Below are 15,827 nucleotides of genomic sequence, written 5' to 3'. Positions count from 1 at the left end.
GCGCCGAATTAGCGTCGTTTTTTTCGACGCAAATTCGGCGCAAAACTAACGCCATATTTATACTTTGGCGTTAGACGCGTCTAGCGCCAAAGTATGGGCAAATAGCGTCATTTTTTTGCGTGAACGCCTTCCTTGCGTTAATGAGATGCAAGGAAGGCGTTCCCGTCTAAAAAAATGACGGCGACGCAAATGCGTCGTATTTATACTCCCGGGCAAAAATCACGCCCGGGAGTGGGCGGGGCAAAAAACCCTGCATTTGCGCCACTTTTTAACGCCTCGGTCAGGGTAGGCGTTAAGGGGGCTGTGGGCTCAAAATGAGCCCACAGGTGCCCTCCCATGCCCCCAGGGACCCCCCCTGCCACCCTTGCCCACCCCAGGAGGACACCCAAGGATGGAGGGACCCATCCCAGGGACATTCAGGTAAGTTCAGGTAAGTATAATTTTTTTTTTTTTTTTATTTCTTTTGGTGGCATAGGGGGGCCTTATTTGTGCCCCCCTACATGCCACTATGCCCAATGACCATGCCCAGGGGACATAAGTCCCCTGGGCATGGCCATTGGGCAAGGGGGCATGACTCCTGTCTTTACTAAGACAGGAGTCATTTAAATGGCGTCTGGGCGTCGAAAAAATGGCGCAAATCGGGTTGAGGCGATTTTTTTGCCTCAACCTGACTTGCCCCATTTTAAGACGCCCTAATGCCATTTTCCCCCTACGCCGGCGCTGCCTGGTCTACGTGGTTTTTTTCCACGCACACCAGGCAGCGCCGGTCTGCTAGCGCCGGCTAACGCCATTCCATAAATACGGCGCCCGCATGGCGCTTCAGAATGGCGTTAGACGGCGCTAAATTTTTTGACGCTAAACTGCGTTAGCGCAGTTTAGCGTCAAAAAGTATAAATATGGGCCTTAGTGACTATGTATCACCACCCATAACACAGTATGACTAAGAATAAACCATCAACAGATAGTAAAATGGTTTTCTTCAGCGTTAGGTTGCAAGTTAACATTCAGTTTTTCCCGTTAAAACCATGAGAGAACTATCTTTCTCACTAATATCTAAAAAAAAACTTTCCACTTTGTCATGAAAATGTTTGAATCGTGTTAATATATTGGATTTTCCATGTCAGAATTTAACTCTGAGTCTCACAGCAGTGTGTGTTCATGGTTTGTATCATTTCAAATACATGAAAGCATCAGTTTTATAAAAATAACAACACACACTTAAAACAGAGACGAGACTACAGTGGTAGCCTGCATCACTTAATATCAATCTGCAATCCCAAGAGCAAAACAAAGAATTTGCATTTAATCAGATAAGCCGTTACTACTGTAAACTTGTGCACAGTGTTACACTTGAAAGGGGATGTTTCTCTTTAATCAGCTTTCCCCTTCCACAGTTCAATGGCATCATAATGATTTTGAAGTGCGACCACAGGGAAAGTGCTTTACAAATTTTTGATTTGTGTGGAGTAGAAATACAGTACTTAAAAGCACTTTGCATATCTGTCAGCAACTTGCAGGCCCGCTCAGACAACAGAAAACCCAGGTGAGTCGACTAAACCGATTCCGAAATCAAGTTCGTCCTTGATTGTCTCAGTTACCACTGCTATTATTGAAGTGTTTATGGTGTTCGCTGATTTTCTCTGTACCAGATTTCACCCATTTCTGGGTGACTGGTTACTCGATGTGGTAAATGATCAGGACTGACAGTGACCAAGGCGTGGAAAACTGCAGTCATGGCTTTCTGCTATATTAGTACACGTGCCATCTTTGCCCTCGTGGGATGTGTCAGATCATCAGGACTTCCTGCTACACCAGAAACTATAGTACTTTTCTCCTAACCCTGCATTATTTAAACATTCCCTTATTTTGTACCCTACATTTTTTTCTAAATGCTTCTTTGATTGACGGAATGCTGCCTCTGGAAGTGATCTCAGAACACCACATGGGACAATCTGCAGGCATTTGCTTCTTTTGTGGCTGCCCAAAAAATATTTTATGGCAGAGAATAGCTGTGTGGCCTAACCAGGCTACTTTTTTCCCTGAATACATATAATTAAACACCATGCACAGTTATTATCTGTGTTTACTCTTTATCACGGTTTCATAAAATATTCAGTTTAAACCTCTCCCTAGTGTTGTAGCCTTCCTCTGGATTGTCTTCAAGTAGCATTTCTCCTTCTGAAAATGTGGCATCCATAAATTGTAACAACAGTACAAAGTGTGTGCGGTCAGTGTTGGCTGTACTGGAGATCAAGCAACAGTAGTTCCACTATTTTGGTAATTCTGCATCCTACACATCATTCCACTTTCTCTGTCGGTGAGCCTTGTCTCGTTATTCAACTAACTATAGCCATAACTTTTATTCAGTTTCACTGTAGTGTCGCTGTTTTAACAAACTTAAGAACACGGCATGCACATTACATTGCCGCAAAGACTTGATATTCCTCTGTCTGCTGAGTAATTATTCTGTTAGTCCACGGAATGACATAACATGTTTGTATTTTTAGGAGGCCAATTTGAGTAGCTAGATGGTGTTCCCATACATTCTTTAAGTGTGAATCCCTTTAAGTCTCTTCGATGTGATGCTACTTTATCAGGGCATTGCAGCAAACAGATGGACTACACATCAGTAGATGGGAAGTGGTCAAATATATATTCAAACATGGAAAGTATATGAGCACAATTCACAAATAAATTGGTGTGACGTCCTCCTGCAGTACTTGGGAGTTCTAGAGAGAGCCAACAGTACTCCTGGCTTCCTCCTGAAGCTCAAGAGTAAGCCAGGGTACTACATTAATCAAACTTGAGTTTTTGTGAATCAGGACTGTGGTGTTTTACATTGACAAAGCGTCCTGTGTGGTCTTTTTGCTGCTTTAAACTGACTCATTTCCAGATAAATGATTGAAGCTCAGGGAGCCAGCAATTAGATGGACAGATCAATGCATCATTTTTGGAACCCAGGGTTATACCCATAGTGTATTGAGTCCAAAAACTTACAATCTGGAAGTCAGTCAAACTCTGCATGGGATGGAAGTATCGTGGTTATACATCAGTATAAATGATTGCCAACATCTGTGCCACCATTTTATCACAGTTGCTCGGAGCATGCGTATGGATTTGTGGTATTTCCTGTTTCAGATTGTTCCTAGTTATTAGAAAGCCAGGATTTCTACAATATTCTTCAAAATGGCATAGCTCTATTGGGAGAATATGACACTTTATTTTGATTTGTTAGTTTTCTGAGAGACATTAAAAAAAATTCAAAAAGTTGAAATGATTAAAATGCCAAACATTTAATATGGCCTTTTGCTGTCCATACCCTAATGGGCCTGGACATTGGCAGTTATAGGAATACAAGTTAGATACCATTATCAAAGCCATGGAGTATGGAGAGTACTGCTTCCAATTTTCTTCCTACCAGAATCTATTATAAAAAAAAGTTTTAATGAACAGATGTTCTGAAGTATGCCAGAAGCGTACGCCATCTTTGAAAGAGCTGTCCATTTTTTTAATCAGAATTGATTTCAACTTTAGAAACACTGATTTATCGTTATGACTTGGGGATCGACTTTGTACTTGTACTACTAATTACATTTTTAATAGCTTCGGACACATTTTGCATAGATTGTGATCTGGAAAAAAAACCTTACAGTAAGGAATGCAATACAGGAAGACGAATGCCACAACAAACAACAAAGGAATGAAATGGATGCTTGAATTAATGTCATCCACTGGCAATTGCTCGGACTGCATTCCAGACCAATGTTTTTTCCCACTTTCCCACTTTAGGTAGACACTTCACAAATGCAAAATCAGTCTAGGTCCTTCTCTGAAAGCAATAGTCCAGCCTGAACTGCCAAGCCAGATCCACTGCAGACGAAAACACAAGCAAACCCACACTGTTTTTAATCTAGTTAGATGTAGACAGTTAGGTACAACTTGAGTCCTGTGGCATAGTAAGCACGGGACCCACAACTTGACACAGATGTCACACTTAGGGCATTTACTGCAAAAAATAAGGGGATGAAAGAAAATCTTGGATTAATCTGAGCTACTGGCAATTGCTTAGGGCCACATTCAAGACAGCTGTTTTTCTCCCTCCTCTGCCACCCTAGACAGGTATGTGTCATATGCTGAGGTGCCATGATGGAAAAAGAACAACAGATTGTTTTTTGGACAAAGTAAATACCATTGGCTGAGATTAATGCAAGTATTACACTAATGTCTTTTTGTTTTTGCCTCTATGGAGCCCTGAGTCAGATGACTAGGAGGCCCAAATAGGCTAAACCTGGTCTTGGGTTGCTTGTATTCCTGCTCAGAGGGGACCTGGCATGGCAATTCGAACTGGATTTTTCCTATTAGAACAGAACGAAAGATGATTTGCATATAGCTATATCCGGTCTGAGGTGGTATACGGGCAAAAAACACTGGACTGGATTGCAGCCGAGAGTAATTACCAGTGGTTGGCAGTAATTAAAGCAACCCATTTATTATTTTTGCCTAGGCTGATAAGACACTCCATAACCTGTACCATTCTTAGACAATCGGACAGTACAACTGGGTGTCACTGCAGGCAGACATTGATGGGCTTTTTGCACATTTCTTATTTTAGTGCCTGAAATCACACAAACGACATTAGAACATAAGAATATAATTTATTTTTGAACATGAAGTAGGGCAGAATGTCTGGAAAACATAAACTGGCCATGACAAACTGTAATTGTTTCACAATCGGTTTTGTCCTCCTTCTTCCTGAAACTAAGAAGTAAAGTTTGCCTCTGATAGTGCTTTTTTTAACTTTTGACCCCACCTCATAATTGGCTTTTTTAATGCCTTCAATTTATTGGTTTGTAATTATCACTTGCCTCAGCTAATCAAATGCTATAATATCTTCGGTAATGAACTGGGAACGTTCCTTCAATGATGCACACCAGCAATGCTCGCAACTGAGTGCGGAAATGTAGGCAGGTGCTCTTTAAGGAGAGGGTGGGCGTCTGTTGTTTTCAATTAGGTTTCCCATCTAATTTCCTCAGTCAAACATTTCATTATTAAGCAAGATAATTACGTTTTTAATTAACTAGGATAATGGCCAGTGCAGTGACTTAATGGATCAATGCTGTGGCCTGATGGAATGCCGAGCTTTGCTATCTGGTGATTGGGCCTTTGTCGCTTTGTTCGTGGTGCTGAGCAGTTCACTTACGCTTCTTCAGTCCCACTCCGAAGGAAACATTTGATTCTTGCTGAACTTATCGACTAGGTGAAACAGATGCTGGCTATGTTTGTCTTTCCTACGAAACGGAAAAATAGGGTTAAAACACAAAAGATGGACAGTAATGCCTGGCATATATATATATATATATATATATATATATACATAGATGGTCAGAGCTTCCAAGTCCTAGCAGACAGGAAAGACATGCATTGTCTACGCCTTCTGAAGACGCACATGTTGATACATCATCTTTCCTTTCAGATATTTTCTCTCCTCATAGTTCTTAAACTCCTGGATGATTATCCTGTCTTTCCCTGGTTAAACGCACCTTGGCCCCACTCATCACAGCTTGCGTACCATTGACCATCTTAGAGTGAAGAGTCAACGCACAGGCTGTATTATTGAGTCTATCTCTAAAGGCCTCCAATGACCTCAAAATCAGTAAGTAAAGGACAAATGCAGCTGGTGTTTGTCCACCTCAGGTATGTGAGGTTTTTACTTGCTCTCTTGGTAGGCTGTGATTTGAAAACCCAGCCTTCCTTGGGGAAACTCGAGTTGTGTTCCCCATCTAGGAGAAAGTCAACTACATTAAGCCCTGTATTTTTTGTGACGCACGTCAACTAAGGACCCTGCTGACTTCTCCCTTCGAGGAAACTAAGGAAGATGGGCTATGGCATTGAAGGAATTGTTTGTGAAGCACAGTATGCAAGATGCGTGGAATACATGTGGGCAGAGCGATGCAAGAGCATACAATGCAATCAGCGTCCTTCACATGCGATAGCACGTTTTGTATGTTTGACTCAAAAGGATGTCATTATTATGTGGGATGTGACAATTATGTTGTAGTTAAAAATAATAGTGTTCTGGGAAAATATTTGCTTGGCTAATAAAATTGCATATTATTTTGCTAATTTGCATTTTCAACCAAGAGCAGTTAAAGCAAATAAAAATTACATTTCACCTGGCACAGGCAAGAACGCTCAGTTTTCTTGCACACGCCCCACAGTACAGCAATAGAGGAATGAGAGAATGTTGTAGCTATAGTAAATCACTTGCACTTTCGAAGCCTTCTTTCTATCCACAACACTTCTGCCACCAGATACTTTGGCCCATATTTATACTTTTTTAGCACCGCATTTGCGTCATTTTTTGACGCAAAAGCGGTGCAAACTTACAAAAGATAATTGTATTTTGTAAGTTTGCACTGCTTTTGCGTCAAACAATGACGCAAATGCGGCGCTAACAAAGTATAAATATGGGCCTTAGCCACTACAAGGCGGACCAGAGAAGTAAATGCAAATCAGATCTTGCCTGTCTTCTGTACTGGGAATCCTAGGCTCACTTGCCAGGAGGCAGATTTATATCCTTCCTCTGGACTTAGTAGAAAGGCGGTAATCATAACCGAGGTTAGGAGACCCCCCTGGAAAAATAGTGGATGCTCTTAGGAGTAGAAGATGGTGCAAAGACGATGTGGGCCTAAGACTTTTGGAAGGCAGTTCTAGACTGATGCGGCAAACCACACTTACTAACGAAGTGCACTCTAACTGGCATGATGTCTTGGGTTGCAGGCATAAGAAAATATACAAGCAAGTAGGGCCACAAAAGAAATACCCGGGCACAGTACTCTTATAACAACCACAACCAGTACTTAGCGTTTTACAATTGAGTATCACTTACTAGTGAACATAATAGTAAGGGGAATGGAAGGAGTTACTGAGAGAAAAAGTACTCGACATGCCTGACTTGTTCTATATGTTAATTAAACAACATCAGCCTGTGAGCACAGATTGCAATATACTCTGTCGTAAAGTGTACTTACTTCTGGAAGTGTTTGGTGTTGTTGACCACACATGCGTTAAAAGTATGCCCAATGTTGGCAACTATGAAACCTGCGATATGTGTAATCGTTTTGCCGGTCATACATTGCTGACATGTGAATACACACGTCTTCTCTCCACAGCCTTCAGTCGGGCCCCGATTCCAATGGCGGTGGTGAGAAGAGAGCTATCCTGCGAGAGCTATCCAATCGAGCTGCGCTGCCCAGGAACAGATGTTATCATGATTGAAAGTGCCAACTACGGGAGGACCGATGATAAAATCTGTGATTCGGATCCTGCCCAGATGGAGAACATCCGCTGTTATCTGCCAGATGCCTATAAGATTATGTCTCAGAGGTACAGTTCTTCCTGCTTATTTTTTGTGTTGCTAGTGCTTGTTTCTCCGTGGCGCGAGACGTTGCCGCTGGACTCTGCGCCGCATGCCTGCTGCGTCAACTACGTCGCTCTCGGTGAGGCAGAGAATGAAGTCCACTCTGTGCCACGACCTTCTGACAGTAAAGCTTAAGGGGTGCGATCAAACCCGTAATGTCCACACTACTTCGTTTTTTCCTGATTAATATTTTATTTGCTCCTGGAGGGCGAGCTCCCACTTGCGTGCATTCACACAACATATCTGGTTTTATTTGGTCCTTTCCACACTACGGGAAGCAAAGCATCATACGTGAGGGCAAAATCTAAATCAAAAAATTGTTAACCGATGGTCGAGGTGGCTAAATAGGACACTGAGTAAATAAACAGAAATCATCGAGGAAGGAGACTGCTTTTAGGGTTGTAAAATCTTTCCCCGACCCAGAAAGACTGTCAGAGAGAGTATCACGCTGTTATCTTGCAGACACATACATGATTTGCTGCTGTGGAGATAAAATTTACCTGGGTACTACTGCTACATCAGACCTTGTCGTTTTAGAGTATTAATGAGTTTCTCTTCAGAGCTGGTTGTATAATCTAAGTCGTTATATCCGTATATTTGGAAATTGTGCTGCGAGTTCAATAATTTGACACTGCTTTTAAAATGATCTGAGAGGAGAATCCCCTAAAATCGTTACAGAAAGGTTTGGTTACCCTTGCGTGGCTTACTGCTACATGTAAGAAAATACATTTCTTAAGAAAATAAATTGCAAGAGGTTTAATTAGTTCTTTTTGGAGCCCTAATTATACCACATTCCCTAATACTACACACTCCCAAAAGACCTTTCATCCAAAGAGGGTACTCTAGGGAATCTGAATGTCAATTGTTTTGATGCGCTCTCTCAAAAGTGGCAAGCAATTACTGAGTTCTCAGCTTTAGGCACTTATTTCAATATTTCGAACTTTTAAAAGAAACACTGTATGAAAATGTAATTTGGTTTAGGCCATAATGGTTAACAGTGAGGGCATTTCCTTGTGGATAATGCCTGGGTGGTGGAGTCAAAACAGTAGGTGCAAAAGCTTCAAGATACACCTTACCAGGAGGTGATTATTTTTTCAACCTATGAAAAAATACTTCAAAAATACAAGTTGTAATGTATCAGACAAGTGAAGTTTAGCTCTTCGACCAATCAATTTTTGAATCTTAATGGCAAAAACTTAAAAAAAAAAAAAATCCCAGAGTTTGTCTTGAAAGTACAAATGAGAGCTTGCAATGTGAAATAGATATGCAGTTTTGGTGGACTTTGAGTTATGTAGATCTAGCTGTAAGGTAACAATTATGTTCACAGTCATCATTTTACTCGTTCCTCAGTCGTCCCTCACACAGAATGATGGAAAGGTATTAGCATTTTAGCTTTGTTGTGCAGGCTCAAGAGCTAACAATTCTAACATTTAATATGCTATGTCACATAGTATTCCGAAACAATATAGGGCTTGCAAGTATTTGTATATATTGTATTACAGATCATATCTTACTATCTCTAGTTTGTTGAAAATGTCATTGTCATGTGGCTTGAACCAGAAAACGATCCTCTCTTAATTTATGTGTGATCCTCAAGGGACTTTTGGTGTACTTAACACCAACCGAGACACCTGGCCTCAGTTAAATTGGAATATAGAGTATATTTTTTTCTCAACCTGGTGAAATGTTTACCTTCCCTTTTATATGAAGGTTGAAGTTGTTTTATATTTTGTGGTACTATATATATATATATATATATATATATATATATATATATATATATATATATATACATATATATATATGTTCGAAATAACCAGCTGATAACTGTAACGCCGCACTCCAGGAGAGTTATTATACTCTTTTAATTGCAGTCATATAAATCACCAACCATCACCACTGACGCGTTTCGACCTACTGGTCTTGTTCACGGTGTCTAAGTGTTTTATTTATAGTCTCTTGCCTAATACCCAATCTAGTGCATTCTGGAACGTGTAGTGACTTTAAAAACGCATTCTTCAAATCAAAGGATACCACATCTCACAATCTTCCAAAAACTGAAATATAAACCCACATTTATGCAAAAATCTACGCAAAGCATGTTTATCCACATTTAAAAAACTGTAGATTTAAAGCGGTACGCTATTTTCTACAACAATGCAATATGAATAAGTTGAAACATTCACAAATGTTAGTGAAAATGATTGATCTGTGTCTGAGGAATAACATATTTTTGTTCAAACACCAAATCTATGCTTAGATCTGTGGGACAGTGATGGGCGTGTCCTCTTCAGCCAGCTACGCGAGTCTCACCATGGGTTGGTGGGAAAAGCACGTAGCATGGGGAGCAGACAACGAAGAATTTGCAGAAAAAGCAATAATTTGGTTAAGATATATAGACGATCTCTTTATTGTTTGGAATGGATCAGAGAAGGAATTCATGCAATATTTTGAAAAATTGAACCAAAATGAGATGGGCCTAAAGTTTACATATAACATTAGTACCAGTTGTGTCCAATTTTTGGATGTGAAGGTATACATAGAGAATAACCAAATTGAGTCAATCTTATTTCGGAAGGCAACCTCAATGAACAGTATATTGCATGGAGACAGTTTTCACCCAACATCGCTCAAAAAGAGCATACCATATGGATAAGTTATTAGGATTAAACCAAACTGTTCCACCGAACAAGAAATAGAACAAAAGTTTATTGAACCCAGACGGAGATTCATTCAGGGAAAATATAAATATAAAGATATAAGATCTGGAGAACAAAAAGCGAGATCTCGGACAAGAGAGGAGTTACTAAATAAACCAATGACTAATATACATAAGAATGAATCTAACATAAGATTGGTAATGACATACAGTAAGGAGAATCATCTAATTTTGAACATCCTCAACAGATACTGGGATGTGATAAGAAAGGATCCAGATGTTGGCAAAATGGTGGGTGATAGACCAATGGTAACGTATAAAAAGGTACAGTCATTACAAGATTTATTGGTCAACAGCCACTTTCAGATGAAGAAATAGCCAAATTGGCTAACAGCTCAAGCAACTGGTTTTGTATGTTGTGGCAAGTGCAAAGCATGTCGCATAGGGACAAACATGAAAGAATTCTTGGATTACCGTGGCAACAAGTTGATGATCAATAAAAGGATCACTTGTAATACCAGGTATGTGGTATATATAATTGAATGTCCCTGTGGATTACGCTTCGTGGGCAGAACAATTTGCCCCCTCATAAAACGTATCTTAGAACATATTGCCAAACATTTGATGATACATGATGAAGCTAGTTGGACCTATATGAAATTCTTTGGAATTGCAAGTATTGGCAGTAATGAGAGGGGAGGAGACCGAGAGATGAAACTAAGACGGTTGGAATCACAATTTATAATACAGCTAAGAACCAAGAGCCCGAGGGGTCTCAATGGGGATGAGGAACTTCACTATCATTTATAATCCAAGATGCAATAACATGTATATCATTATATATTATGAAGATATACAACTGTTTACTATAAAATATGAATGCATGCACTTGGTAACAACTAGAACAATCATAAACATGTGTTATTGATAGAATAGCAAAGTGGAAATAAGAATAACATCTATAGGTAGTGCAGGAATTCTAACGTTTATGATTAATAACTGTGGTTCGATGAGTGAACCCCTTATAGTTGGATTACTGTCAAAATAACTAATACCATTTTACAGCATAGGTTTTCCTTTCTGGGTTCCATCTACAGATTTTTGCATTTGGACAAACATGCTTTCCGCAGATTTTTGCATAGATGTGGGTTTATATTTCAATTTTTGGAAGATTGTGAGATGTGGTATCCTTTGATTTGAAGAATTAGTTTTTAAAGTCACTACATGTTCCTTAATGCACTAGATTGGGTAATAGGCAAGAGACTATAAATAATAGACATTGAAAAAACACTTAGACACAGTGAACAAGACCAGTAGGTCGAAACGCGTCGGTGGTGATGGTTGGTGATTTATATAACTGCAATAAAAAAAGTATAATAACTCTCCTGGAGTGTGGCATTACAGTTGTTATCAGCTGGTTGTTTTGAACATATTCTGGAGGAAAGGTCCATTCCTCACGACTGCACCAGTATTGAATGCGCACCATAATGAGGACCGTTTTGTTTTACTATATATATATATATATATATATATATATATATATATATATATATATATATATATATAAGAATCCCGGAGTCTTGGAAAATCTCAATGCTTCTCATGGTGCATTTAGCTTTCACAGACTACACACATTCCTTTCGATCTCGCACATGTAGTGGTGTTAGATATTGGGCTACATTCCAGAAGAGGTGCAACTAACAGGTATTTCTGCAAACTTTTGCAGAATGCTTTGTACACAATGCAGTTTGAAACTGCTTCTCACTTCAATGAGTAGCCACTTAAGAGTAAAGTGTATGGGGTGATGTTTTCTGAATATTTAGTTCCTGTTACTAACCAAGCTGCAGTGTGTTGGGCAACTTTATACAGTTCTTCTCAGTACCAATATCCTATAATGAAGTCCAGAGAGAACTAAAACTTAGATAACTAATTTGAAGCTTGATTCTGGAATAAGAGATTTAACTCCACACAGTTGCCTTAGATGATGCTTGACACTTTCACTTAATGAGCTGATGTGTGCTTGCAGGTTGGGATCTTATCTGTCCACAGTTGCGTCTAGTGGTCTTGTGCAGTCCATGAGAGAAGCTTTTCAGTCTATGATATTCAATAGGTCAAGTCAAGACTGAGCAGCAATGGAGCCATCTGATCAAGTCAGCTTGGCCATTGGTGAACCAGTTTTGCTCCAGCAGCCTTTTCAGTTCACTTTAGTGTCACACGGATCCAGACCTTTTCTCCTAAAAGAGGGGTCCAAATGGCAGCTACATATAGAATGGCATTGTGTTCTGCTGAACTCCAGTAAAAAATGACTTTGTTATCTACAGTTTTACAACTCCTGCTCTAGGAAGTCAACAATAACAAAAACTTGTTGGATGAGTCTTTTTGGTGCACCGTTGCTCTATGAACCTTATGTTAAGTGCCCAGGTAAGGATAGTTATTGCTGAACTTCTTCGTTTTTTTAGTTGAATAAGATAGATCAATATTCAATTCTCCTCACTTCTCACCATTTGATTCAGTGAGATCTGTGACCAGGTGAGTTGTGCTTAACTTCTGTAAACATTACAACTCATTCTATTTAAAGATCTTTAAGGATTTCTTGACTTTGAGGGTGACTGTAGATTTGCGTTGAGACACAAGGTTGGCCAAGAGCAGGCTTCTCAGCTATATATCCCATTATGAAACCAGCTCTCAGTGTTTACCTTCACTTTAATATTAGCAGGACTTTAACAGGCAGAAACTCAGGGGGATCTTTGCAGGTCAGGATGTCAGTGTTCAGTACACGAAAATAGGTCTAGAAACCTTTTGCAGAATTGTCTTCCTAAATTGTGGAAAGTCAAAGGAAATTAAATAAAAAAGTTAAGCGTGAACATTGAATATATGCAAAACTAGTGAAGCAGCAAATAATTAGTATTTGCAACTGGGTGTTTCCTAAGGGGCAATTAGAGTTGGGACAAAAGCTGCAATATAGTGTTCCTAGGCAGAGCAGTTGGTACAAAAATTGGCAGACTCAAGAGATTGTGTGATCTTTTAATGATTTTAATGTACTTGTTTATATTTGTGGCCTCCTTTGTATTTTCAAAGTTTAACATAGTACTTTATTGTGGTAAGTCAAGAATTGCAGGAGCTTGCTGATGTCTCATTTTGATGCATCTTTGTTCTAACAACCTTAGACCAAATGCAAAGGGAACAATAGTTATTGTGAACCCCATTTGTTTATTCCAATAATCTTTCTTGATATTCTAGTTCATAATTTTTCACCATTTGAACCAGCAAAACCTGAGATCAGGCATTGCCTATCATCTTACCTGTCATAGGTAGTCAAATCATTTATATTACATTTGCTAGAAGGTTGGAGGATTACCAGACAGTTGTCAAGTGAACCAGATTTAGAATAGGAGAACCTTTGCAGCATTGACATAATCGTGTGGTCCACTAGAAGTGCTTGCAACTTGATTGTAGAACATTTGGGGACAGCGGAACCATGCTGATGTCAAATTGCAAGTGAACTGTAATTGGCTTGTACTAGCAGGCACTTGTACTAAACCTATCTTGCTCACGAAAAAACAGCACTAAAACTGCCTCATGAGTAGCTAATGGTTTTGTCCAGATCAAAGCTTGCTAAAATATGAGCAAAAAGACTTGCCAAAAAGGATTTCTGGCACCCTCCGCCCCCCCTTCACAGTGGCAATGGCTAACGGAGACAAATGGATGACCATTCAAAAAATATGTAGTGAGTTTGATTGCGTATGAAACACACAAAAGTGTCTAGTCACTCCCACAAACACCTTCTTTAATAGAAAAGTGAATACTGGTTTACTTGTATGATCCATTAACACCTATGGGCCTGATTGAGATTTTAGTGGATTGAATACGGATCCCCATAACATATAATGGGATCGTAATACAGCGGATGGGATATCCATCATGTTTGTGATGGTGTATTCCCCTTCGCCATTATCTAAACCAGGCCCTATGTTATTACTCAGTCTCAGTGATGCTACTATTCGGGTCATAACAGAGACAAGGAATTCAGATATTTATCCCATCATGTATATGGTGGAGTAATCGCTTTCGCCGTAATCTAAACCAGGCTCTATGTTATTACTCTGTCTCAGTGATGCTACTATTTAGGTCATAACAGAGACAAGGAATTGAGATCTGTGTGGATGCTGAATTGCAAGAATAGTTGTTTATTATTTCCAACCCATTCTCCACTGAAGGCCGTCACTAAATGCCTTTGAGAAAAATGACATGGACATATCTGTCACAGTGAGACTAAAACACATGCAGGGTGGGTGACAGACATAGGGAATAACATCCTAAGATACTTTGATGTGAAAGAAAGAGGTGATTAATCCTGAAGCTGACTGCCAGAATGTGGCTGCAGCTGTATGCCACAGTATAAAAAAATGTCTGATTTAAAAACTGTGGCCTAAATATCATTTCCAAACATATTCCTCCTTTTGCTGTAGATTTCCTATTATTAAATCCATTGGAGAGATATTTTTGTAACAATTTTTAGGAAAAATTTTTTGTCAGACTATATTTAGGGCAGAATATTTCGGTTCAATACCTGCAAAAATTTGATGATTCTAGAAATTTAGTACAACCAGGTCCACAGAAACACAAACGATCAAACATACTTGTTTTGATGACAGTTGCTTAGGGCATTCCCACAGCCAGTTCCTTAAACTGAAATGTTAGAAATTGGGCTTCTGGGTGTCAGAGTATGCACCCTGTACAAGCAAGAACCACGATCCTAGTCACGTTAAGTCAAATACACACTAAAAGATAATCTGTGCTCACCCTTTGGAAGCTTTGCACAGAGTAGGCGGGCTTATCTTAAGAGGCAATGTGTAAAATTTGTGCAACACAACACACCAGGTTGAACAATAGAGAATAATTTTATAAATAAATCAAGGCAAAAACAACAAAAATCCAGTAAGTAGAACTTGAGTTCTAGTGCTCAGAGTCAACATACACAAAGAGCGTTATCTAATCACGCTGGACCGGGGCAAAGTCAGCTGTTCAGGCCAACCACAATGGAGCGCAGGATGGGGGAAAGAGCCATGCAAGACTGGTGAATAGAATACCTTGATGCTGGCCTCAACAGCAAGATACAGGGTGCAGATGAGCGATGCATCGTTCTCTTGCCCACAGTCAAGGTGATGCATTGATTTTCTTCACTCAGTGGTGGTGATGCGTTGGTTCTGAAGACGAAGCACAGAGACAAGATGCTTTGTTTCTAAAGTGCAAAGTACCACACAGTCAAGGCAATGTGTTGATCTCTCCAACCTGCTGTTATGGCGATGTGCAGTTCCAATCACCGGGCTCTCACGGCAGACTGTTGGTTCCGAGAATGATAACCCGGCTCTATTCATGCAAAAGCGTCAATGCACTGGTTCTGCTCCAAGCAGACTGGAGATACATAAATTTTTCTGGTGAGTCCACTTCTAGTGAACTAGGCTCAGGAGTAGGAGTAGAGACTTTGATATCCCTGAGTCTCAAGCAACAGGAGGTGAGCCAACACCCCCTTAGAGATCACCTGGTGAGCAAGGCAGAGTCCAGCTCTCCCCCAGGAGGGTCAGAGAGCAGCAGGACAGCACAGTAGAAAAGCAGTCCTTCTAAGTCAGCAGTAGGCAGAGTAACAGTCCTTAATGCAGAATAGCAGCTCTTTGGACAGAGTCCAGTTGTAGGTCCATAAGTGTCTGGTTTGGTGGGGTCAGAGACCCAGTACTTATACCCAGTTGT

General features: G+C 40.0%; 1 protein-coding gene across 10 annotated transcripts in view; it reads left to right on the top strand.

Annotated features, from left to right (window-relative positions):
• The window catches only part of ADGRL3 (adhesion G protein-coupled receptor L3), a 1,158,007-nt gene that overhangs the window by 516,930 nt on the left and 625,250 nt on the right, over positions 1–15,827 (top strand). For all 10 annotated transcript variants that reach the window (XM_069237928.1, XM_069237906.1, XM_069237923.1 and 7 more), the window contains one exon: positions 7,173–7,386. In XM_069237928.1, the coding sequence (XP_069094029.1) occupies positions 7,173–7,386 (214 nt within the window). The remainder of the gene's footprint in view (positions 1–7,172; positions 7,387–15,827) is intronic.

Source organism: Pleurodeles waltl, chromosome 1_2 (assembly GCF_031143425.1).
Source record: "Pleurodeles waltl isolate 20211129_DDA chromosome 1_2, aPleWal1.hap1.20221129, whole genome shotgun sequence".
NCBI classification, from domain to species: domain Eukaryota; kingdom Metazoa; phylum Chordata; class Amphibia; order Caudata; family Salamandridae; genus Pleurodeles; species Pleurodeles waltl.
The sequence above is the reverse complement of the archived record's forward strand: the minus strand, read 5'-3'. Positions and strand labels throughout refer to the sequence as shown.